Source organism: Pseudonaja textilis, chromosome 4, assembly GCF_049901715.1.
Source record: "Pseudonaja textilis isolate UNSWEBS1 chromosome 4, rPseTex1.2, whole genome shotgun sequence".
Taxonomy (NCBI): Eukaryota; Metazoa; Chordata; class Lepidosauria; order Squamata; family Elapidae; genus Pseudonaja; species Pseudonaja textilis.
In genome coordinates this window covers 78,325,957-78,351,908 of record NC_141993.1, presented here as the reverse complement: position 1 = coordinate 78,351,908, position 25,952 = coordinate 78,325,957, and the positions used below count along the sequence as shown (strand labels likewise).

The following is a 25,952-nucleotide window of genomic DNA, read 5'->3' as shown; positions in this document are numbered from 1 at the left end:
CGGCCAACAGGCCACAATAATAAGTTTGGATCCAAACCCTTCTTTGGGCAGGCAGGTGGAATGAGTTATTGGCAATCAGAGAAATGTTAATACTTATTTGAAGAAGGAGTAATGCCACCACCTGCCTTCAAGGAAATTGAAGCAGCTTTCCTGGATCCAGCAGTTTTACGGGAAGGTTCTTGAGAAAGTGGTGGCTGCTCAGATCAAGACAATCCTAGAGGAAACCGGGGTTTCATACCCAGATATGGGTTTGGGTTGGCATTGGCCACTCTGTTGACAAACTTCATTGAAAAGGAAGCACAACCCTTTGCTCCGAAACCATTGACTACCATATCTTTGCTCAACTGTGAAACTATTCTGCATTGATTCTGCCCGCCTGAGTAGGCAATTTTGGCTTGTCACTATGGAGCAACAGATGTCAAGGCCGTGGTTACCCAAGGGCTTGGTGCTCTCCCCTATGCTAATCAACATTGAAATAAAGCCACTGGGGTGCATCAATAGAAGATGAATTGACTTCAGAATACTGATGAAACTCAGCTGTATATTATTAGCCGGGCCATGCTGACGATTTATCCATTGTATCCTGCTGTAATCAATCTGATTTTTAAAGGTGCCATAGAAAGCTTGAATCAGCGTCTGGTAGCTGTTTTATTGTCTGAATGGAAAAATAAGGTTAGATAGAATCCCTACAAGACATAGCTACTGTTCCTCGGTCAACATCTAAAAATATTGCTCTCGGTTGGGCTCTATTTGCAGAACTCCAGAGTACGACTTGGGTCTCCTCTTGACTTAGGCACGCTACCTAAACAACAGGTAAAAGCCATGGGGAGCCTTTCCCCCAACTTTGGAAGTTGCCTACTTATAAGCTTACTTGGACTTAAACATTCTGGTGTTAGTTATTCACATCTCGATCACCAGTCAACTAAATTATTATACTCTACTTGGGGAAGGCTTTGGAGATGGACCAAAATCTACGTCTTCAGTAAGATTGACAGTAAGATTGCTGGTGACTCAGCCCTTTTCCTGCAGGGTGAAAATGGTCCCAAAATTGCTGCATTGGCTACTGATAGACCTTTGACTCAATTCAAAAGGCTAGCAATGGCCAACAAAAGTTCAAACAGCAAAAGACTTCAATTTTACCAAGTACCCTCTTGACATCCAGTGAAGACCTCTCAAAGAGGCCTCCATTTGGAGGAAATGGAGGAAAGTTTGGAGACCTAGGCTATTTTCCATAGCATAAACCACTCTACTCCTAGGTTTTCAAAGGCTCCCAACTCTCCATGACATTTAGATTATTGAGAACTATAGATAGTCCTCTAGTTACAATAGCAAGTGGAGTCAAGATTGCCATCACCAAGCAATGCAGCCACGAAGCACAATATCAGATGACCGCATTGCTCAGCAATGGCAATCCAGGCTGTCCCAGTTGTTTTCATAACCCAAGTAGTACAAGTCATTAAGCAGGAAGTGGCAGGAGTGTCTCTGAACCATGCTGAACCTCCTCCCATCAATGCCATTTGCAGATAAGGTCAGTTGTTTTGGGAAGTGCATCCTCCCAAGCAGTAGCATTTGAGGAGTCCTGGCCACAGTTCTTCAAGCAAAATGAGTCTGCTTTGGGGCCAGACAAGAGGAATGTTTGCTAGCATTTCCACATAGAGTTTTGCATATGCACAGCACTGTGCAGTTGCAACGGGGAATATCATTATTTTGAGGAGTTTAATTACATAATTTTGATTTCCTTTTCATATTAAGAAAGGTTTAGAGGTTTGGAGCTCATACCTAAGCTAACCTGCTTCTTTTTTTCCCACTCTTGCTTGCCGAATAAAATAGAAGGGGAGTTGGAATTTTCACATAGCAGCAAAACCTGTAAAAACCTCAAACTTTCAATTCCCACCCCAGAGCCCAAGTGCCACCCAATCAAAGGTCAAGTCTTGCAGACTCCTGACTGTAGCAGGGCCATGACGTCATGGTGCTAGGTTTTGAAAAAACACCTTGAGGTTATGGTTGTTTGATGGGAGTTTCTATACAGAACCTAGCATTGGGTACTGTGGAACCTGGCTGCCCTAAGGGTACCTCTGCTATCATTATTAAGATGCTCCTGGTACAGTGGTGGGATTCAAGAAAATTTACCACCAGTTCGGTGGGTGTGGCTTGGTGGGCGCGCTTTGCATGCGTGCATACCAAACTCACACTTTGCACAGGCGCAGAGGCGTTCCAACTCACCTCCTGCAAGCCTGCACTCTCCTGGTCACTTCAGCAGCTGCCATGCAAAGCAACTGCACTTCAAAAGCAGAGGATAAAGGTGAGTATGGGAGCCCAAGCAGGCAGGTGGGCCCAATAGCAGAGCGGCAGAGAGAACCAGTTTGGTCTCCACTGCTCATCGCTGCTACTGGCTCGGCAGAACTAGGCCGAACTGGTAGAATACCACGACTGTCCTGGTAATTTGTAACCAATTTGGGTATTGTCTTGTTTGGATTGTTATGTTTTTAAAATCTGTTTCCTTAAAGCTTAGCATCCCTTAATTTACTGGTGTGCTCCTTGTCTCTGGATCCAAAAGAACCAATGGCCTGGGCATCTGCTCCCTCCCAACACTTGGCAAAACACACCGAGAATAGGAAGGCACGTCCCACAACCAACGCAATCCTAAATTGTATTAACAGAGGGATACAATCAAGATCAAGGGAAGTACTAATACCACTCTATAAAGCCTTAGTAAGACCACACCTAGAGCAATGCATCCAGTTTTGTTCACCACACTATAAAAAAGATGTTGAGAGTCTAGGGAAAAAAAATACAGAGAAGAGCAACCGGGATGATTAGGGGGCTGGAGGCTAAAACATGTGAAGAACGGTTACAGGAATGGGGCATGGCTAGTCTAGTGAAGAGAAGGACCAGGGGAGACATGATAGCAGGGTTCCAATACTTGAGGGGTGCCACAGAGAGGAAGGGGTCAAGCTATTTTCCAGAGCACTTGAAGGCCAGACAAGGAATAATGGATGGAAACCGAACAAGGAGAGATTTAACAAGGAGAAACTTTCTGACAGAACAATCAACCAATGGAACAGCTTGCCCTCGGAAGTTGTGGGAGTGCCATCACCTTGAGACTTTCAAGAAGAGATTGGACTGCCATTTGTCAGAAATGGTGTAGGGTCTGCTGCTTGGGTGGGGGGTTGGACTAGATGACCTACAAGGTCCCTTCCAACTCTGATTATCTGTTAAATCTGTTAAACCACCACGGCAACCATTGTGGGTGTCCCCCACTTGTTCTCAAAATGCCAAATTTGGAATCATGCACTTCTTTCCATTTTGCTCAAAATCACCATTGTATTTTTAAAAATATAATGGAGCGCTAAACCATTACTTACTGGGCAACCATCTACTTCATAAACAACATCAAAAATCTGTCTTTGACCTTCAGTCTTCCTTTTGTCTTCATTAATATGTCTAGAAGGGGAAAAAAAGTTTGGGAAAACGCCGGTGAAAAATGTGGGACAAATATAAATGCAGAAAACAACAGGCCCCAAACTTGAGAAACTCTTTAAGCTGGTGGAAAAAGATTAAGTTCCCTGGCTGCTCTCCTTTTTCTATTTTAAAATATGAGTTTCAATGAACCTTCCATGGAACAGATCATTCAGCATTGATCGGGCTGATTTCATTCACTATTTATTTTTCAGCTTTCACTCCTTCAACTTATACAGAAAACATATCCTGGCATCTTAAGAAATGATATTCTCCCCAAGACTAACTGGAAGCTTTTATGAAATAAGGTATCCCTCATTACACTAAAGGATAGAGATTAGAAACTGTGAGTTTCCAGGAAAACTTAAGGTCCTTATCTTCAGCCTGACTCTAAGGTTTACTTGGACAGAACTAGTTAGAAGCTATTCACAAATATCAAAATGATAACCACCTACAGCTTCTAAAATATGAGGTAGGAGTTATCAGTGCCCAGATCTTTCTGATGCATTCCATATAGCATGTTAGGCAATGAACTCAATGCATATTACTTCCAAGGTAATTTATAAGGGTAGGCACGAAATAAAAACTACGCAATTTTAGATTTGAAGCCATCAAGGGTTGGAAGTCCTATAAAACCATTTCGGGTTGGCTATAGTTAAGCAAAAACAAAATCCAGAACACATTAGTTCTTGTCGTTCACTCAACACAAAATTTTATCGTCAACTTCGAAACAGATCAGGCCTGTCCCGCCCATTTTCTCTGTTTCTGAGCTTGACACATTTTGGGGAGAGAACGGAGCTCTGGAATGCCAGACCAGACATCAACAACCTACTATCCTGTGGGAACCAAGGTCATCCCAACAGGTGCTGGCCGAAGACTGGAAGAGCTTACCAAAGAGATGCCAGAACGCCTAATTGGACAATGTGACCAGTGACGAGGAGGGAGGGAGCTCCCTATTCTTTAATTATGCTGGAAGCGTGGGAAATAGCCAGAGCTGATTTTGCATTTCAATCGTGCCGAAATGATGTACTCAATAAAGCAGTTATTTTGAGAAAGTCTGAAGTCTCGGAGTTGCTGAATTGGTTGGGTTCATTACTCGGAACCTTGACACTGATAGGAGTTTAGGGTGATTTTTCAAGGTGAATAGAAAAGCCCAGGTCTCTCAAATCCCCAATTGGCCTCTGTGCCGGTCCGCCCACTTTCAATCTTCTAGGAGACAAGTCCCCAACCCCCAGGTTGTGACCCAATACTGGGCCATGGCCCATTTGGAGCCAGGAGGCAGAAGCTGAGGGCGAGCGCATGCGCACATGTAGTTCCACTTATGCGAACATCTCCATCTGTGCAAGCAGGGGGTGCGTGAGCCTGCCTCTTGCACAAATGGAGCTGTGCATGCAAGGCAGCTGCTGGCGCGGAACCATTCCTTCTCCCCCCACATGCCGGTCTGCAAAGCCGGAAAGGTTGGGGAACACTGTTCTAAGAGCGCTCCCTCCCACCCTCTCTCTTCTCCACTAGTGGCCAGCGTGTCCATTCCTTCCTGCAGTGATCCAGGCTCAGTATATCCACCAGCTTGCCCATCTTCTCTCTCCTCTTTCCCATGGCTGACAATGTTTGCATATACCATCACCAAAGAAACTCCCAGTCTTAGGGGTTTTTTTCCCCCTTCCCTGCGCCCCCCCCCCAACTTTCCGGCTTGACATTTCATTTCTGCCTTCTGTTCTCCAGTTCATATTCAATACAAAATAACGCCCAATATTTTGAACCAACCCCTCAAAGTCCTATGTTCCGCACACAGAATGGAATGTTTTGAGCATCCCTAATCATGGGTTATATTAATTTTGAGACTAGCATCAACTAGAGTCATCGGACTTACGTCATCACTTCCTTTAACGACTCAATGGCGCTCTCTAGGGTGGCCTTGTCAGGATTGTCTTCTGCGGTGTGTTTCTTGAGGTCTGCAAGATTGAAACAGAGCAACTGTGCATAACAGCATGCCACAGGATGCCCTAAAAATGGACATTTCTGAGAGTCTGTCGCTTCAGAAATCCCTGTACTTGAATTCAAAAGTTTAGCCATTGAAATTAAGAGTGCTGATGAGGCAGAAATCTTACAACCTTAGCTGTTCAGCTATTGACTTTTAAGGCATACACTTATTTTCCTAAGTGGCAGAAAACGGAAATATTTACCAAATGCAATTTGATCTCACTCCCAACGGGGAGAGAGGGGGACACTTTGAGCATTGGGAAGACCACAACACAACACAACAATTAGGGTGAGTGCACAATTGCAGGTAAAAAGTCCAGGACATTTAAGGGGAAGAGAAGACAAAGAAGGACATTCATTACATGATTTTCCACTGAGCAATAGGCCTGCATTTTCTAGAATAAAACAATCCTGTTTTTTAAATGTACTTCTGAAAGTTTAAATGAACTGATTTTTACCATCATTTCTCTCTCCCAGTTAAATATTCTACCATGTGCTTTTAAAGTCAGCTTTAATGAGCAATTACGGGTCTTTGCATTAAGCACATTCTTTTTATAACTAAGCTGGCCTGTACTACTTTAAAGTACTGTATATAATCTGATGCAAGTTAGGCCTAAACGGTTGTACCTGACTTAAGCTTGCAATGGATTGAAGTAGCTTCTTTGTTCCTTTCTCTTTACGTGACTTTTAATGTTTTACCAATGTATAAAATACAAAGAAAAGTAAAAGCAAGAAATTAAGGGAAAGAAAATGAGATGTACCAGGGAAGAAAGAAAAAGATGTCTGGCTCTTCGTAGCAAAGTACAAGCTAACAACAATTCAACCTCAACTTTTTACTTTTACACATTAATATATAAATATCCATTTCCATAACAACGAATCGGCAGATCTAATCAGCAAAACCAAAGGCAACGTTTTGTTTTTTTTTACCATCAGCACAAAATCCAGAAATGATATCCAAATAAAAAACATAAATATATATCCCCCTCTTTGACCATTACTGCTTTATCTTCCTTGCTGTTGAAATATGTTTCTTGATGACAACTTCAGGGGCTGCATACTAAAAGAGTACCTCAAGTAGCTATCAAGTCACATGATGTTATCCATCTTAATTATAGTTCATAGACCTTGCAATTAAATTAATATTGAAAATAAACATCGATTAAAACGGATTGTTTACAAATGCAATAAACATCATATGCCTGACATCTATAAGATATTTTCTAGTTCATTTCTTAAGGGAGTTCACAGACCCAATTGGACTTACCCACACAAAAATTACACCCCAAGCATTCATTCATCCATCCATCCATCCATTCAATTTATATAGCCACCCACTCACTCTCAATGACTCTGGATGGCTTACAAACAATAATCCCTGTTGACAACAATACACGAGTCACTTGATGGGCTCCATCCCACTCTGGGTTCCTCAGGCCCATTGGCAAAATCAGGTCTTCAGGGCCTTACAAAGTACAGGGGTGATGTTCTAAAGGAGGGGTGTCAAACTCAAGGCCTGGGGGCCAGATCCAGTGCACGATCTGGCCCGGCGGGGGGGCTGTCCTGGAAACAGCAAAGGACTGGCCCGCAGTGCCTCTGCCAGCAAAAACAGAACTCAGGAGGGCTGGGGGCGGCCCTCCCAAGCTCCACTTTTGCTGGCGGAGGTTTGCAGGAGAACGTTGTGGCCAAAAACGGAACTCGGGAGCCTATTTTCGTGGCAGAGTGCTCAGGCCACCACAGGCATCCCCAACACGAGTGACATCGAGCTGGTCATGCCCACCTTGGCCGTGCCACCCTGGTTCCCTGAGGTCAAATACAACCCTGATGCAGTCCTCTATGAAATAGCGTTTGACACATGTTCTAAAGGGAAGGAGCCACCACGGAGAAGGGCCTTTTTCTGGGTCGTGCCAGATGTACCTTCTTAGGAAATGGGACCCACAACATTCCGCTTTTCCCGCTCTAATGGGTTCAGTGGATGTAACTGGGAAGAGACGATTCTTCAGATAACCAGATTTAATTTGATTCTACAAATGCGAGTTACTTCAACCCCTGGACAAAACCAGCTTCTGAACATACCATTTAGAAGAAGGGCAACACTGGGCAGTCTCTGTACTGGCCGAATAAGGAGTTCTGCCAAACTCTGGCGACCACATTCTGGCTTAGCTTGATTTATCTATTGCAAGAGAAGTTGCAACATTATTTCTAGAAAGTAATCAATTTTTCTTTTTTAAAAACAAAACAAAACTCTGCAATGTTAGTGGCTCCCACGCTTATACGCCACTGAGTTTTTTAAAAAAATGTAAGTTTGACATATTACATAGGTTGTTAATTGCTTATCTGGGAACCTTGCTGGAAGATATTTACTAAATTATTATGTAAAAATGATTAAATCAGTAGTTTGAAAGCCACATGTTTCTTCACTGCTAATTTTATTTCTCACTCCCCATTAATTATTTGAGTAGTACGGGCCCTCTTTTATTACACTGTATTCAAAAGAATAAAACAGAATGCCTAAATAGCTCTCATCTCTCCGATGTTGGCAAGAACAAACAAAGCAAGCAGAAAACTTAAAAAAAAAAAAACTGAGCCAGAGGTCCAGACCAATAGTAGACAATTTTGAGTCTACACCAGTTCCATGAAAAGATGGGGAAAAATAATGGTTATAATTACCATGTTTCCCCAAAAATATGACCTACCCTGAAAATAAGTCCTGGCTTGATTTTTACATGTGTGCCCAATATAAGCTCTACCCACCCCAAAGTAAACTCTAATTAAGATCCCACCCACTCCAGGGTGAGGGGGATGGGGCATGGCACATGGGTAAAACTTAAGCTAGGGTAGAGATGAGGTGGGTGGAGCTTCCTTACTTACTAGGCCTCACATACCCTGAAACCTGCCTTGCTAGACCATTTCTTCTGCAGCCGCTTGCGCATGTTGCCCCCAGCCTCTGTTTCACTATCAGAGGCCTTTAGGAAAGGGCCTCATTTTGCCATCAGAGACCTTTCCGGAAGGCCTCTGATGGCAAAATGAGGCCAGGGTCAATCCTGAGTCTGTTTCTCAGCCGCAAAACATAGGCTGGGGGCAACACGCACAAGCGGTGGCAAGCGGCCGCAGAAGAAGTGGGTGAACAGCAGGCTCCTGCTGATGGGCAGGGTTGTTGGTGCCACCGCCACAAAGTGAGTCAGCGGAAGACACCCCCACCCTCCCCACCCCCCCAAAAAAATCTGGTACCTTTTTTGGTGGAGAAAAAAAATCTAAGACCGGGTCTTATTTTTGTGGAAACACAGTAGCATGGGGCCAAACATTACTGTACAACATTGTTGTTCTGGATATAACAGGTTGAGCAATTGAGGCTACTGTCCAGCTTAATAGCTTCAGAGTTCATCTGTTTTTAACCTCCTGCACTGGTTTTTGATGCACACATAGGAAAAGATTAGCTTTGCAGGACTTCTTCTTCTGGGCCTATTGAGTCATGTGAAAATCACAGGAAAAAGTAAAAGTAAAATGAAGACTTGGAGTGAAGTTAATTGTCTCTCAATGACCAAGATCACCTGAAGATAACTTGTGTTCACAAGTAGCTATTACTTTAATATCAATGAGACTGTTAGCTTCTGACAAGAGAAAAAATATTGTCTGCCTCCTTGTTCTTTCTATAAGTGCAAACAAGAAACTTGCCAATCTAGCTTACCCCCCTTTAAAAGCACATTAGGATCAGGTGCTATATATATTTTACACAAAGGACAAGTATATGATGCTATTCCATCAACCGATTCTTGATTTCAAAGCTGCACCTTTTTTCCCTATTACAGTCACCGGGACATTGTTCTAGCATATTTGTGCTTCCACAGTGCTCAAGCCCTAATTGCTTATTTCAGTGTCAAAACTGCACCTTTCACGAGATGGATCACTGCATTAGAACCAGAAAATGAATACTTGCCTTCAAGAAAGCATGAAACCTGGGCTTCTGCTTTTCACACTTGGTAATGGTTTCCTTGCTCATTTCAAAGAAGTTCACAAAAGGAGGATATGTTTTCACCAAGTCTTTAGACTGAAAGAATCCCAATTTTTTATTTACAACATGCACGTGGTTGAAAAATTAAAATAACATCAGTGTTCAGAACAAGCAGTTTGAAGTTACTCTGTTTGCTGAAGGAGTCTATGCCGTTGGTAAAGCTGACCTCTGCTGGTGTTAGTACATTAAATCTGCTATTGTAACAAACACCTACACATACAGTGCATTTGCAAAGCAAATACTAATAAAAACACAGGGCTGAATTTGCACATTGCCCCGCCAATAATATGTCTACACTATTCTGTATTCTACCCTTATGTAACATCCCAGATCCTTGCAGGTTACTAAACTTTCATTCTCTTTTATCTCAAAAGAAATACCAGCAACTGCAGAATTGTTATTATTTCACTTTCAATCAAGACCTTGCCCAAGAATCATTAACATACAGTTGTAATCATGCTTCTGCAGTGAGTGATTTAACTTTACTGAACACAAGTTCATGATTCAGTAAACTTAAAAGGATAAATAGGATGAGTCCGTGACAATCCGCCTCAGCTATCTCACCGCAAGACAACTCGCTACAAGACAAGGATTACACTAAAATCAAAGAAATGGTGGGATAGAATCCTTAAAGGACACAAAAGCAGGAACAGAATGAAATGTGAATGGCAAAAATTAAAATAATTCTTATTTATTTTAAATAAACAGAATTGTTAAAATTGTCCCGCAGAGTTGTTCCACAACGAGTTGGCCATGATGAATTGGCTGTGGCGAGTTGGCCATGGTGAGTTGGCCTCAGCAAGTTGGCTGTGGCAAGTTGTCCTATCCCCATATAGGACTGTCCCCTGTTCAAACGCTGCCTAATACTACTAATACAAAGAGAAGAGCTACATTGCGTTCTCCCAATTCAAGACAAAAGGCTCCTCCACATGACCAAGGGGTAGAAGTGAAGGGTCCACTTTAGATATAAAATAACAGCATTCATTCATAGCTTGAGTAGAAACCAAAACTTACATATTTAAGTATAACCTCTCCAATGCTTTGGTTTTCAGTCCAGTTTATCATAAGGTCTTCAAGGTCTTCCTAAAATAACAAAAGATGGCACTCTATTCATTTACGATTATTCATAGTTCTAAAAAAGCAAGCTACAAGATTGTTTGACCTTCTAGATGAAATCTTGTTCAGTGTGATGCTTGGAAGCAGGAGAGGAGGGAAAGTGGAGAATAAGAAAAACTTTATTTTTCATATTTAATCATGTGGATGTCAGGGAGCTCCGTCAGTAAAGATGCCACAAAACAATAGCATTACCACAACTGCACAATGCTCCAAAACAAAATTTAAGATTTAGAATTATCGGCTATTGGTGCTCAAGCAAAGTGTCAAAATATTAGAAAAGTATACAAGACTTCAGGGTGGAATGCTGGTGTGTTTCAGATGTTGAGGTAAGGCTGGAGAATCTGAGGTTCAAATAGACCATGGGTGATTCTGGGTCAGTCATAATCCCTCAACCTAACCCACTTTATAGAACGGTGCAGGGAGAAAGGCAGGAGATGAATTTAACAAAGTATGATGACATCAGGCCCATTTCCAATTCTGCCCCTTTTTATTTTACTAATGAGATCATGAAGGAATATTAAGGTTTTTCCAGCGCAGCACAAACAAGGTGCTTTGAGCAAAATAATATTCACAATATAAATTTTATATATTTTAAAATGGTACCACCTTTATCTTAATATGTACATCAAGGATATCTGGAATACTGCCGAAGATTGTTTTGATTTCTTCTGGTGCAAGTATAGGGCCTCCAAGCTGTCCTTCCTTTTCCAAAGGGACTTGAAAGACCTGAAGGGAAAAAAAAAAAATAGGTCAGCAATTTTATAAAAGCCATTCGGCCAGTAAAGGTTCGGCTTTGGATGGAGCTGATAGTTCAGATTCTATCCCAAATTAAGAGATTACAGGATCCAAGGGGGGCGGGGGGGGGAGAATTAGCATTACCAAATTATATGTGGACTATGGTAGAATGACTATATTTACATACATGCACATACATACATATGTTTTGTGTATGCTGGTGGGTTAGACAAAACTTGACAAATTATCTCTCCCATCCCTTTTGTTCCTGTCAATCTCTCTGTCTCTCCTTCACTCAGAAGATACTGTCCTCTCAGTCATATGCTGGGCTTGTCCTTTAAAGCACAGGTGTAGTTTCATCCCCTTTTATAAATAAACCTCCAGAAAAAGCTGAGACATTCAATCCCCAATATGGAATTTCAGAATTTTGTATACGAAACGGATAAGCCCAACACAGGGGCACCTCAGGCTACAACATTTGTAATGCTGGACCAGGGTTTCTCAACCTCAACATCTCTAAGAAAGGTGGACTTCAACTCCCAGAATTCCCTAGCCAGTTTTGCTTTGAAGCCCAACCATCTCTTGCCAGACAGACCCCACACATCAGCTTCAATTCAAACAGAATGGGCGGGATGGATGCTAAAGACTGCTAAGATAAGCAAGATACTCAGGAAGCATTACTAAATTAAAAATATAAAATAAGTGACAGAAGCCAAAGATACTATTTTGATAGTGAAGCAGCTCTACTTTAGCAGCTGCCTCAATTAACATGTAGGGAAGGGCGACAGTGAAGATTCTCCCTTCTTCCTCCAAAGCTATCATGCCCACACACCCCACTCATTCCAGAACAGCACAGGTAGTGGACCTAGGATCAGAAAGGGGAATAAGGAAATTATCTTTCCCTTCTTCCATAATATCTAAGAGGAGATATCTTAAAAGGTTTAATCATGGCAGCTTAAAACTGAGACATTTCGATACTCACCCTAGTAACTTCTTCAGTCAAAATGAAAATTTGGGTAATTGAAAAGAACCAACTCTTGCCATACAGACGGCAAGGGGTTTCTTCCCAAAATGAAATAAAATTTTGATAAACTTTGGTCCACTTGCCATGATTTAAGCTTTTAAGATAATTTGGGAATCTTTTGGACTGAATCTTCATTTACATGACGTAAGAGCAATATGCACAGGGAATCCTCCCTAACTGGTTGCAGCAGTATCACTTTTAACACAAGTCACTTAACGCCTCAATTTCAGAAATAAATAAAGTAAATGAAGCAACTTACCTGGATTATAGTTGTCAGGATATCTACATAATTGCTTTCTGTCTGATAGAGCTCCTTTGCAACCTGCCACCTGGCAGATTGCTTTGAAGGAAAGGGAGATGTGTTTTTGGATGGCTTTGTGCAGGATTTGGGAGTTTCTGCAAAGGACGGAGAAATAATTATATGACAATTTTTTAAAAAATGGCAGGAAATTTACTACGGAAGCTGGGAAACTCTCTTAAAATAGGAAGGCCAATTTAACATGAACTGGGGCTGACTGAGTACAATACAAAATTTTAATGACTACCCAAAACAAAGCAGCAAAATTAACTGCAGAGGTCACCTTCAGTATCATCAGGTGATTCTGTAGTTATGTCCACTACTTTCTCTCTGTGAACATAGCGGCTGACTATCAGCACCATCAGGGAAAACAAACTAGAATACTCTGAACTTGTACAATTTGCTGTGAGAAGATCAATTGCTAGGAATATGAATTCCAAATAGCATCTAAGTTATGCGACCCAAGCATGTAGTTGAAACTGACATTTGAATATGATTCAGATTATTAGTCAGATCCAAATACCAAACTATGATTGCCATCAGCAGGTGTTCCAGCATTTAAAAAGATTGCTTATAGCCTTTTTTGCTGGTTGTTCCTCTCACTTCCTGCATTTCATATAAGAATCATAGAATCATAGGGCTTGATGGGGATCTGGGAGGTTTTCCCTTATTCAAAGCAGAAGACCTTTTACCATCTTGATCAAATGGTTGTCCAGTCTATTTTTGAAAACCTCCAGTGATGGAACACTCACAGCTTTAGGAAGCAAGCTCTTACATTGTTTAATGGATCTCACTGTCAAAAAATTTCTTCTTGCTTCCAGGTTGGATCTCTCTTTAATAAGTTTCCCCCCATTACTTTTTCTCCTGCCTTCTGGCGCCTTAGAAAATAAGTCAATACCCACCTCTTTCTGACAGCTCCCCCTGCAAGTACTGGCAAACAATTATCATGTGTCCCCACCTAATCCTTCCCCTTGATAGGCTAGACCAGTGATGGTTAACCGTTTTGGGCTCCCGTGCAGAAAATTGCGTGCGTGCCAGCACCCAGAAGGCAATGCATGCAGGGGCCCCCATGCCCCCTGCATGCGCAGTCCCCCCACACCACGCATCTCTGCACATGTGCGTCTCCCACGCACCCCAGCCCCCCACTCAATCAGCTGTCGGGTGGGTGGTGCGCACGCATGCACAGTAGACCTGCTCCGGGTGAGGGCTTGCGTCCCGGTAGTAATGGCTCTGCGTGCCACTTCTAGCACGCATGCCATAGGTTCGCCATCACATGGCTAGACATACCGAGACCCCTCAATCATTTGTTATACAATTTAAGCCTCCAGACCCCTTTAATCATCAAATGATTGCGCTCCTTGGAAATGCTTATTTTTTATATATATAAAACATCTCCATGGAGAAAGCCGATTTGCAAGGGTATTCTCCAGATTGATCCAATGTTTCATTCTGAAATTGTCCCTTTGGTGCCAGAGTTGCACTTCAGCTCTGGATTTCAAGCCAACAGCCCTTCCTATCTAAAAACGCTGTCAGTCAACCCACCATCACCTTGTGAAGTTCTCAGCATGCTTACAGCTGGAGGTTGTTGACACAAGACATCTTTCAAAACCGGGACGGAATGAAGCCTGGCATGATTTATGTTACGTTCCACTGGCAAAAGAAAATACTTTTGGAGATTCATCTGAGGTGTTCCATTAACTACGCTTTCAGGTACATTACTGCTAGTTGCCTCGGCTGTTTGTTGTAGACTTTCTAATGAGTTTATGTAACATTTACAAGACAAGTTATCCAAAGAAATACAACTGTTTCTGCAGGATCTCTTCCTCATCCGACTAAGTCTAAGGACATCAGGGGTGCCTTTCTGTCTATCTTTCTCCGGGCTGCTCAATCCTAGCCTCTTCCCTGCATAGTTTGAGAAGGAAAAAGGCCTGTTACTCATATTGGTAGTGGCGTTTTATTTTCATGAGAAACATCAAAATATACAGAGATAGTTTGATTATACCTCCGTTAGCCATGCTCGACTCCGGTGTATTAGAAATGTCCAATAAAGATCCTATGGAAAGGGAATGTTCGGCCGATGGCCGTTTCCGAGGTGGGAAGGGAGACATGTCCATTTCTCTGGTCAACTGAGCAAGGGTTTCTCTCAAACGTCGTCTCTTCCGGTTGCTGTTGGGAGTACTTAGAGAAAGGACCGAGGTTGAAGTCTTCAATTCAGGACTGTCTGGCTATAGTGAAAGGCAGATGTCCAGATTAGTAACTGTTTTCCATTTACAATCCAAGTTCTGCACAGATGACCACTTTTTGCCACTCAAAGTTATATTACAGGTAACCTTCGACTTACCACTATAACTGATCCCAAAATTTCTGTGGAAACATTTATGAAGTGAATGTTTGCCCCATTTTAGGACCTTTCTCCCAAGAGTTGTTAAACGAATCACTGCAGTTGTTAAGTTAGTAACATAGTTTTTTGATGAATCTGGCTCCCCCATTAATTCTTGTCAGAAGGTTGCAAAAATGATTTAACGTGACCTGCATGACACTGCAACAAGTCATAAAGATGAACCGGTTGCCAAGTGTCTGGATTTTGTTCAAGTGATGCTGCAATGTGAGTGTGAAAAATGGGCATAAGTCACTTTTTTCAGTGACATTGTAACTTTGAACGATCAGTAAACGAATCGTTGTGAGTTGAGGATTACCTGTATTATTATTATTTCCTTGCTAGTTTAACTTGGGAAACACATTTGAGAGATTCTGGAGAGACTCTCAGTCATCCAGGGTCATGGTAGTCCTAAAGGTGCTTTTTCAGGAGGCAACAGCCTCATCAGCTTTGACAGGATAATGGGAATCAATCCTTCCATTCCCCACTGTCCTGTCAGAGCTGAAGAAGCTTCTTGGATGAGAAGCGAAACGACTTCAAAAGAAAAACAAGAAAGTCCAGTTGCCTCCTGAAAAAGCACCTTTGGGGGCACATTTGCGAGATATTTCGGCTTGATTTTGCCCATTGTTCCCCAAATTCTCCATGCCCTTGCATAGCAGCATACCTTTTCAAATAAGTACATCGATTCTCCAGCTCTGGCATCCATCTGTATGCTTCCCCAGAACCACTAGAGGAAGAAAAAAAAGTATTTTCAGCCATTTATTCAAGTCAATGCAACTATCTATCATTCCACAGTTAAGAATAGCAACTGAGCATGGCTTACGTTATAAAACCAATAAAATCCAGAAAACGTTATTGAACAAAATGTGTTTTAAGAATCCAGGAATATTATTTTTGGACTGACCTCTTGCTTTACAACAAAAAGGCTCTGAGAGGACTCAAATGGAATATTTTTTACAGTGTTTTCTTCAACTATAAGATGAGTACAGCGTTCATCACCAACAGGCAAATACTGTCCTCCTGTGGAAGAAAAGCAATAAATTGCCTGTCGTTTTCTAACTTCTTTTGCGATCTACTGTTATGAACTGTGCATAATAGGAAATAAAAAGATATCAATGGTAAAGACAATATCACAATGTAGCAATGATAAATCAAAGCTAAGGTTTGCTCAATGCAACTATTTAGAAAATAAATTACAAAAGAAATGTAAAGCTTATTGGTTTAAATAAAGGTAGACTTTTGACAGCTTCCAGTAAGGGAATGAAGTTTGCTCTGTTTATAAACAATAGCTGTATGTAACAGTTGTTAACAGTATAATAGCTGTCTAAAACAGATACTGTATATAAATAGAGAGCAAACCCCACTCCCCTCTACCACTGAAGATGTTACCAAGTCTGGTAATGAAATGCCTGCAAACAAACAACCAAATTCAGAAAGCATCAAGAACTCCAAAGACAAGCATGAAATGGAATAGCCATGTTACTACCAGATTTCTTATTATAAAAATCAACTGCTATACTATCTAAACATTCAGAATAAATAAAATTTAATAAAACCTCACTCTTGAAATTAGTATACAAAATGTCTACACTGTTTGTGGTGGCAAGTTCATCTGTCCAGGAGATCCATACTGTAATATGGCTGTGGCTTAGTGTGAGGCACAAATTTAGTCATAATGATTTAACACCAGAGGATGTCTAGTAAGAACGGATTAGACTGAATTGTGAACCCAGCCATAACTTTCTCATATTTACCCTGCATTTCTGTCATTTCTTCCATGTTCTTTTTCTCTTCTTCAGAGAATCCAAGAAAACTTAAAATGCAGTCCTGAAATGGTGGCACTTTAAATTCTTTCCTAAATTCTTCATTGGCAGCGCAAAAATCACTAAAAGAGGGAAAGGACAGAGGGAAAAGAATGAATTTAAGGTAACTGTATTAAATTTTATTTTCTATTATTCTGAAATACTTGCTGTCAAGTTAAAAGAATGCTATGCAAGGCCTTTCTCCAGGAAATATCATACATACATGTCATTTCTTCTCTCCCAAGATCTATAAATCCATTCTGCTTTCATGATTGGAGTGCCAAGACTCACAGCTACCTGCAAACCAAGACAAGGAATGACACCTTTCATTTTAAAATGCCATTAACTCTTACATCAAGGTACAGATCCATATGTCAATTTCATCTTCTTTTCCTTGATAAAGCCTTTAAGATTTTTAACAAAAATAGAGAGGCAGGAGATGAAATGAGTCTAAGTTTCAATGAGTCTTCTTGGTATAGAAAATTAAAAGGGCAAGGGAACATACCTGAACTTCACAAACAAGTATTACAAATGCAACCCAGGTGTTCATATCTATTGATGATCTATTCAAAAGTAACATCAAATTCTAGTGCAATTTCATGACAATCAGAAATTTTGCATTCTCTCTTCAGCCTGCATTTGAATCTCACTGCATATATAAACTATGGAGCGGAAGATTTTAATTATGCTTCTAAACAGCCTAAAGGCTTTATTTAGAAGTAAACCGACATGCTTTAGTTCAGGGATGTCAAATTCATGTCGTCATGGCATCGTCACATGATGTATCAGGACTTTTTCCCCGTTCGCTAAACCGGGGGTGATGCATCCGGGCTGTGGGCCTCGAGTTTAACACCCCCTACTTTAGTTGTTAAAGCAATCAATTAATCCATATAAGAAACATGGGTTAAAACAATTACAACTTCATTTAAGTTTTGAAAAGGATACATTTTTCATTCATTCATTCATTCATTCATTCATTCATTCATTATCTACAATCCCTTATTGTTGGATATCCCACTACTTCCACTATTACGTAGCCTTAGATAAAGTCAACAAGCATTTTTAAAGGAAACAATTATTTCATAGGCTATAAATGGAAAACCGTTTGCATAAAACACAAATTTGCTCGTTAAAGGCATTTAAATAATAGCACACTGTAAACAGATGCGTTTTACTAAAAAAAAGTTCAAAAAATAACAACATCACATCTCAATTATGAGACAAATCTTGTTTATAACCAGCGCTTAGGTACTGGCTTGCTATATAATTTCTATATTAGGACATTTGCTGCATTTTTCTGAAGGATAGCAAGAGCTTGATAGATTATACGTGATCAAATTATGAAATAACATACAAATTCTATTCAATTTTTCAGACATGCTACAAAATATGAGCATGTCATGTAGCAATAAAATATATAACTAGGCGCTTTAAATGACTCTTACACTGTTCAGCCTAATGGTTATGATCACTTTTAACCACACAAAATGTGTTGTTAAACAATATCAGAAGAGTTCCAGAAGAACCATTCTCTTCCCTTCATCACAATCATAGAATTGATCACAAGGGATGTAGTCAAAACAAGGTTCCCCTCATTAATGAAAGTAGGAAGCTATGTCAAAATAGAGATTGATGGACATGTTTCATGGCTGTACTCACAGATGAGGCTCATCAATAAATGTCATTGCAGTATTTTAAGATTGCATCCACGGATCAAAAGTCTATTTCTGTGTCCCCCTTTTCAGTATTAGACTTTGAACTCAATACCCATTCATTGCTTTAAAAGCCTTGAATTACAGGTGTGTGTGTGTGTGTGTGTTTAAAAAGTGCTTTGTTGTTATTCACAATGAACCAAATATTCTGATATTTATAAAAAGGAAAATCTACACTTAAACCTTTAACAGAAATTTGAAGTTCACTTACTCTGAATTTGTCTCCTTGTGTAGAGTTAGCCACTAGATGTGTAACTTTGGAACTGAAGTCCCGCCGAATAATCCCTCCCATATGATGAACCAAAGTCACCAGTTTAACCTAAAAGCAAAATTGGAGCAGAGTTGAGCAGGTTGAAATAAAATTGCTGCTGGGAAACGCAAGGATGTCACTTACACTGCAAAGTAATTTCTCTTGTTGGTTTACTTAGGTAAACTTAAGCTTCACAACAACTGTACAATTCAGTTTGAATTCCTACATCACGTTAACTCATGGCTTCTTTAGCGAGTTTGACTAAATTATAAATTGGCTTGATTTATTCAAACAAAGCTTTACAAACCACAACTGCCAAGCACATAAATATACTAAATCCAAACTCAAAACAAATCACTTGTCATTATGTGTAAAGTTAATGCTGCTATAATCAGTCTAATGGATATTATCAATTGAATCTTAAAAATTGAATGGATTTAAAGCCCATTTTGCCTGGTGTAAGCCCAACGCAATATTAATAGACAACGAATTATTTTGTTCATTTCAAATGAATGTATTGGATCAGATCAATCTAATGAAGGATTCAGAGCTTCTCTGTATCTAAATTCTAAAGCTCTACTCTAATACCAGATAAGGCCAAGCTTGAAGTTGATGTCCAAATATTAACTAATATTGCAATTGTTCACCACAACCATATTAATAAACATTTGCAGAAAGAAAACATTCTTACCAGTTCATCTTTCTTCCTGAATCCTGTGAAGCATAACACAAGATTCACCATATTTGTGCAGTACAGTGGACGACACACAATGGGTAGAGGCTGAAAGAAAATGTAATTAACACCATTTCCAAAATTTTCATTTTTATTATTTGTTAAACTTATTTTAACCAAAAACCACAATCAAGAGCCTCTTTAATATAGTGCAATTGCAGGGCCTTATGAAAATAGGACTCTGAATTCAGAAGGGATAATACTAATAACAGATATAAGACTTGTATGCTCCTTGGCTCTTTGGATGCATTCCAAAGACCCTTGAGAAGTTTTAATCCTAGGCTGTCACAAGACCATGGGATTCTGTCAAACAGGCTAGATCCAAGCCACACAATATTTTAAAGATAATGAGTGCTTTGTATTTTGCAAGGAAAGAAACGGACAGTCAGTGCCAACTTTTTAGCACATGTCTGATGTGGCTTCCATTTGCTTTTCCCGAGAACAAACCAGCTGTTGGGTTGATCAATTTCAATCTATTGCCAGTTCCAAGCTAGACTCAAGGACAGTTCATGGAAAGCATCGGACAAAGTGGAGGGTAGAAATTAGTAGCATATGCCCCACCATTTTAAGGTCCTTTTATTCCAGTAGAAGACAAAGTTGCTATTTCAACCAAAGCCAACAAAAATTGTCCCTGACTGTAACCTCAAAAGATTTCACAGCAGCAGCAGCAACAACAACAAAAACTGGACCTTATTCAGAACAGGGAAAATCTATCCTCCCGACAATATACATCATCTAGCTTCGATTCAATTTCATTTTCACATCTCTCACCCGGGCCATTACTGACGTTACCCAAGCATTCGGGGTACCATGTCATTATCTGAAGATTTCACAGAGAAATACATTGAGTGTCATCAGCCAACTGACAGCACCCAACTCCATACCCCTAATGATCTCTCCCAGCAGGTTCACTCCAATGCTGCAAAATACTGGAAAGAATGAAGCCCTGAGGGACGCAATATAATAGCGTATCCTCAAAATCCTATTGGTGCCTATAGAAAGTGCTAGCAGAGAAAGTGTTTTGTATGGTATGAAGCATCTCAAAGAGAAATGTTTCTCTCACACCCCAAAAAGATGAATCATACTGCCACACTGCAGAGCAAGGACCTGATTGCAGCAAATTACATTCAATTCACACAGCCCCAGCAGCAAACTTACTAAATATTTCTCCAAGCTCATGTTATTAGACATTTGGAGACCATTATCATTTTTCATAAATGATTTTCGAACAAATCCATATTGATGCCTATTCGGTACTTTGATGACTTTCTAGAGTTCATTATGTTTCCATATTGGAAGCTTTACTGTAGTTTTGCTATTCCTGGTTTTGCGTAAATTATTTTAAATAAGCTTCTGATAAGGAGAGCAGCACATTCAAGTAAAATAAAATGTTTTTAATTCAATGACAGGAGCCACCGTCAACTCCATTCAGGAGATATATCAAATACATTTTAAAAGGCAGCAATTTTCCATGTCGCTTTTATTGTTTTCTTACCTCGCCTTGTTTAGCACAATGAAATACCACTGGGGGCCCAAGGATCCTGCAGTCTGCCTTGTTCAAGTTACGAAAAATGGGTTCTTCAAAGTCTGATATTACAAAGACAGCCTCAACCTCCAGTGATTCAGAGTCATCACACGTTTTCATAGATTCCATCTTTATGTAGGGCACTTTAATCTCCTGCATTGTTTCAAGATAGATAGATATTTATAACAAACATATATGTAGCAATACCAATAGCATTTAGAGTTATATACAGTTTCATATTGCTTTATAGTCCTCTTCTCTAAGCAGTTTAGAGTCAGCATATTGGACTCCAATGAGGACCCCAACAATCTGGGTCAGCAATGAGGACCGTAACAACCTGGGTCCTCATTTTACCAACCTCAGAAGGATGGAATGATGAGTCAGCCTTGAGCTGGTCAGGATCGAACTCCTGACAGTAGGAACGCAGAAGAAGCCTGCAATACTGCATTCTAACCACTGTGTCACCACAGCTCTTGTAAGTTTTCTACGTTGTTTCCTAAATGAAAACTAACTAGGCTTCTGAGTGCTGAGCCCTGGGACAAACACAATTATATGACTGATTCTTTTTTCCAAATAGAAACAAGACCTATCTAATTTTAATTCTGCATCTTCAGTATAAGACTCATTAATTTTTACAATCAGCTCCGTAAAATCTGAAACCAAAGCAGGCATGTGAGCAATTTCAAAGCATATTGGTACTTCTGTTCACCTGTTTCCACAGGGTATCATTCACTTCTACCAGGCCTTTCATTTATCCTTCTACTAAGTTTTGATAGTAGTGGATTCCCTATCTCTACTCCAATCCTAAATAGTGCAACATGTGGCATGCAAACAGAAACATCCTTTTTCCCTACATATCACAAGGATAATAGTTTTTATTATTTTTATTCTGGTTCACCAGAAATAGTTTTCATTATTTTATAAATGGAACTTCCATTGTCTTAAATAGCAGGGGTGTCAAACTCGATTTCATTGAGCGGCGCATCAGAGCTGTTCGATCTTGGGTGGCCGGGGTGTGTGTGGCCAGGATGGTGGGGCAGCTCAACGTCACTCGTGTCAGGGTGCCTGTGGTAGCCCATGTGCTCTGCCAGCAAAAACGGGCTCCCGAGCATCGTTTCCAGCTGGGATGGCCTCCTGCAACCCTCTGCCAGTAAAAATGGAGCTTGGGAAAGCAGCATGCAACCCTAAAAAGCTCTGTATTCACTGGTAGAGACACCAGGGCTGGTCCTTCACTGTTTCCAGGGCAGCCCCACGGGGCAGATCTAAGCCCCCTGGGGGCCACATCCAGCCCCCGGGCCTTGAGTTTGACACCCCTACTCTATAAGAAAGGAGAAGTTCAGTATGGGAACAACACAATAAATCAGAGTTCTGGATGCAGCAAGATTTTACTATCAACAAATAAATTCACAAACCTCTAAGGCTGTTATGAGTTTCTCACATCTTGCAGCTTCCTGAACTAAAATAACCTTGATTTCAATCGGGGGTATTTCCTCTGTTGGGAAAGGAAAGAAATAATCAGCTTAAAGAAAACTTCAAGGGTTGAAAGAATTTATCATCCTTCTCAAAAAGAAAGTAAAGTGAACAAACTGAAAAAACAGATGATTCATCTTCTACATACATTCCAGAAACAAAATCCCTCTATCCAAAGTTTTCTGAAAAGCAAATTTGTTCCCAGATCAGAAATGATATTCTTGCAGATTACGTTTTAACCAGTTGGGTACAGATTGCAATAGGCCTAGTTGTTAAAGTGAGCAATCAGAAGAGCCATCACTACTCCACATAGACAGTAGGTTGTATGAGCCATTGGCCACTTTTATATAAAACAGTATTATGCAATACAAGAATGCTTTACATTGTCAACGAATTAAAGAAACTACCCACGAAAAACAATATGAAATCAACGGTGCTTTTTTCAGAAGCAACTGGACTTTGTTTTTCCTTGAAAATATTTCACTTTTCAGCCAAGAAGTTTCCTCGGCTCTTGGAACTTCTTGGAATTCTTCTTTAACTTCTTGGGATATTTTGAAACTCTTCAACTCTTCTTGGAAATCATCTAAGAAGTTTCTTCAGCTCTTTGAGCAATTCCACAAAAAATACATTACAGTATAATCCATCTGGAAAATGATTAAGGAATTAGTGGCAGGGATCTGAATCTCCCAATTCAGAAACAAGTGCAACTGGGACACAAGACCAATCCATGATGTAAGCCTGCCTTATATTGAAATTCAGTTCCAGAAACCTACAGGATATGTACTCCTGCCAATACTTTGTAGGCTAGGCTCACACACTGAAGTAAACATGCTACTTGGTTGCTACCATGAGATGACCTACGGTACAGAGGTTTTCATCCTAAGTCTTTTGTTAATGAAAAGGGATTACCAAAACTCTCCTAGCTGATCCACACTCACTCAAAATAATTTGCATAAGGAGCAAACAAACTACAGGTAATCCTTGACTTACAACAGTTCATTTAGTGACTGTTCAAAGTTACAACGGCACTGGAAAATGTGACATATGACCATTTTTCACAGTTACAATCTTTGCAGCATTCCCATGATTATGGGATGCTTGGCAACTGGTTCATATTTGTGACCGTTGTTGTGTCCCAAGATCATGTGATGATCTTCTGATAAGCAAAGTCAACGGGGAAGCCAGATTCACTTAACAATCAGATTACTAACTTATCAACTGGAGTGATTCACTTAACAATGGTAACAAGAAAGGTCGTAAAATGGGACAAACTCACTTAACAACATAAATTTGGGCTCAATTGGAGTCATACATTGAGTACTATCTGTAGCATTGTATCAGAAATGTGCATTGTTATTTCTGGTGAGCTGTAGAAACCTTTGCAAAGAGCTATTACTCATCCACAGACCAGGATCAACTCGGTTAAATGCATCACATCAAAAAAACAAAAAAAGCTAAGAAGAAAAGCAGCAAATTCTTCAAAACAGCAATAGTTGGTGCAGAGTCCTCTCCAAGATCTGGACCCAAAGTAGGTCTTTGCAGAAGATGATGTTGGTCTTTTTTTCTCCAGTGGTTGTCCTCCATTGCTGGATATCGTTCTCAGTTGCACACACAAAAAAAACCTTTCCAATGAGCCAGTTTTAAGGAAGCATTCCAAGGAGGGTTCCTGGGATTGATAGGCTGTTGGGAGAACCACTTCTCTTGTTGGCCTGAACTGCTAGCTTCAGATAGCATCAGAACCAGAAAGCTCTGTGTTCCTTGTTTGAGCTATTCTTGGTGTAAAGCAAGTGGCATCTTATCTACCCAGTGGTTAAGTGTGAGGCCTCCAATCCTCTCCTGAACGAGTGAGGTTAGGGGTCCTTGTGCTCTTGGAACTTGGTTGTTTTCTTGCAGAAGTTTCATTACCCAAACTAGGTAACATCATCAGTACTGGTGAGATTGTTCCAAGAAGGATTGAGGCTTGTAAAATGTACTTAATATTTTGCATTGGATTTCTTAGAATCTTTCTAAATCTCATCACTTTTACCAGTTGAATAGCAAGCCCCAACAGAAAAAGCCTGCTTGTCCATGAAATATTTTGTGGAACATCCATTCACAGATCACCCAGCCATCCTCCCCCACTGTTGCCTCTTAACTGAAAAAAACAATTCGGTTAGCGCATTTTTTTTTTAGTAATGCATCTATGATTTAATTTCTAAGGCTGCAATACGTAATGTAGCAATGAGTCATATAATGCTGTTGCCTTTCTATTGCTATTTATGTTTATTGACATTCGTAGCACCTTAAGGTTCCATTCTGATGCCAAAAAAAGTAGAAGCATTTCAATTTGATAAATAAATGCAAACAGATAGGCTTGCAGGCAGACCGACCGCATTATGCTTTTTATTGTCTTCATGCCTAGGGACATTGGTTACTATTATAAATTACAAACAAGCGTGCATTTGAATGTTTACATCCCAAACACTAAACACATGCAGAAAGAACTACTAGTCTAAAAGTACAATGTGGGGGGTGGGAAAATATATTAAAATTAAATTTTACATTACCTCTACTGTCAGAAGCAACTCGGATGAATACATTTTCCTTGGAATTTTCTATAATTTTTGAGTCAAGAACAGAAGAATCTGCCAAGAGGCTTTTTGTGGTATCAGACATGAATGTAGTGTTTTCAGTCATGGTCACAATGGCATCTCTCTTCTACAGCTGCAAGAGAAAAATCCAATTCAAAAATATGACACTAAGCGGAGTAACTATTTAAGACTGTTAGCGACACTGTAATTTTGAGGATTCTCACTTTTCATTACTAAGGTTTTCTCTTCATATCCAATATCAAAGAATCCTTTCCCCGCCCCCTATTTTATATTTCTACTGCTCCTGTCTGCTGTTTCCACTCAAGTCTCCATTATAACATGGAGGCTCCAATAGGATTCGTAAGATATGGAAGAATCTCTTTGAACAATTACCTATTAATAACGAGAAAGATAGAATTAAAGGTAATATTTTATTTAAATGTGACTGGCAAGACATGTATCTTCGTAACAATTACCGAGATTGTAGTGCTGCCAAAAAGATGTTCATGACCCAGAATTAGCTGAAGGAAATTATATGGCCCCCTGGAATTCATCATCCATAAAACTGACAGAATAGTTCAGAGATAAAGAAAGGACACGCCACTGATATACAAAGGCAATCATTTGCCAATTCCATGAAAGAGTATAATTAAACTTAATACAGACTAAAAAAGGGCTCTCAAACATTCTGAAGCATACATACAACATATGCCCTTTAATAGTAGTCCACTGGTAAGGGGAAACAATTTATTAAGACTGAACTTGACCTACTGCTTTTATTTTGAAGCTACAGCTGCAAATCATTTCTTTAAAAAAATAGATTTAGTCTTTTATCTCAGAAAGAAGTATTTTCATAATGTAAAAGGGACAGTTTTTATTGTGATTTTTA

At 40.1% G+C, this 25,952-nt stretch overlaps 1 protein-coding gene across 9 annotated transcripts in view; it reads right to left on the bottom strand.

The window, feature by feature from the left end:
- ECT2 (epithelial cell transforming 2) overlaps window positions 1-25,952 on the bottom strand; it is a 65,020-nt gene that overhangs the window by 18,938 nt on the left and 20,130 nt on the right. For all 9 annotated transcript variants that reach the window (XM_087933462.1, XM_087933468.1, XM_087933464.1 and 6 more), the window contains exons 2-18: window positions 25,040-25,196; window positions 22,436-22,515; window positions 20,994-21,176; window positions 19,457-19,546; window positions 18,727-18,834; window positions 17,027-17,100; window positions 16,756-16,886; window positions 15,906-16,021; window positions 15,666-15,728; window positions 14,627-14,849; window positions 12,586-12,722; window positions 11,174-11,293; window positions 10,466-10,534; window positions 9,377-9,487; window positions 7,516-7,612; window positions 5,330-5,411; window positions 3,366-3,444 (exon numbers count right to left, since the gene is read on the bottom strand). In XM_087933462.1, the coding sequence (XP_087789588.1) occupies window positions 3,366-3,444; window positions 5,330-5,411; window positions 7,516-7,612; window positions 9,377-9,487; window positions 10,466-10,534; window positions 11,174-11,293; window positions 12,586-12,722; window positions 14,627-14,849; window positions 15,666-15,728; window positions 15,906-16,021; window positions 16,756-16,886; window positions 17,027-17,100; window positions 18,727-18,834; window positions 19,457-19,546; window positions 20,994-21,176; window positions 22,436-22,515; window positions 25,040-25,169 (1,893 nt within the window). In that variant the 5' untranslated portion in view covers window positions 25,170-25,196. The remainder of the gene's footprint in view (window positions 1-3,365; window positions 3,445-5,329; window positions 5,412-7,515; window positions 7,613-9,376; window positions 9,488-10,465; window positions 10,535-11,173; window positions 11,294-12,585; window positions 12,723-14,626; window positions 14,850-15,665; window positions 15,729-15,905; window positions 16,022-16,755; window positions 16,887-17,026; window positions 17,101-18,726; window positions 18,835-19,456; window positions 19,547-20,993; window positions 21,177-22,435; window positions 22,516-25,039; window positions 25,197-25,952) is intronic.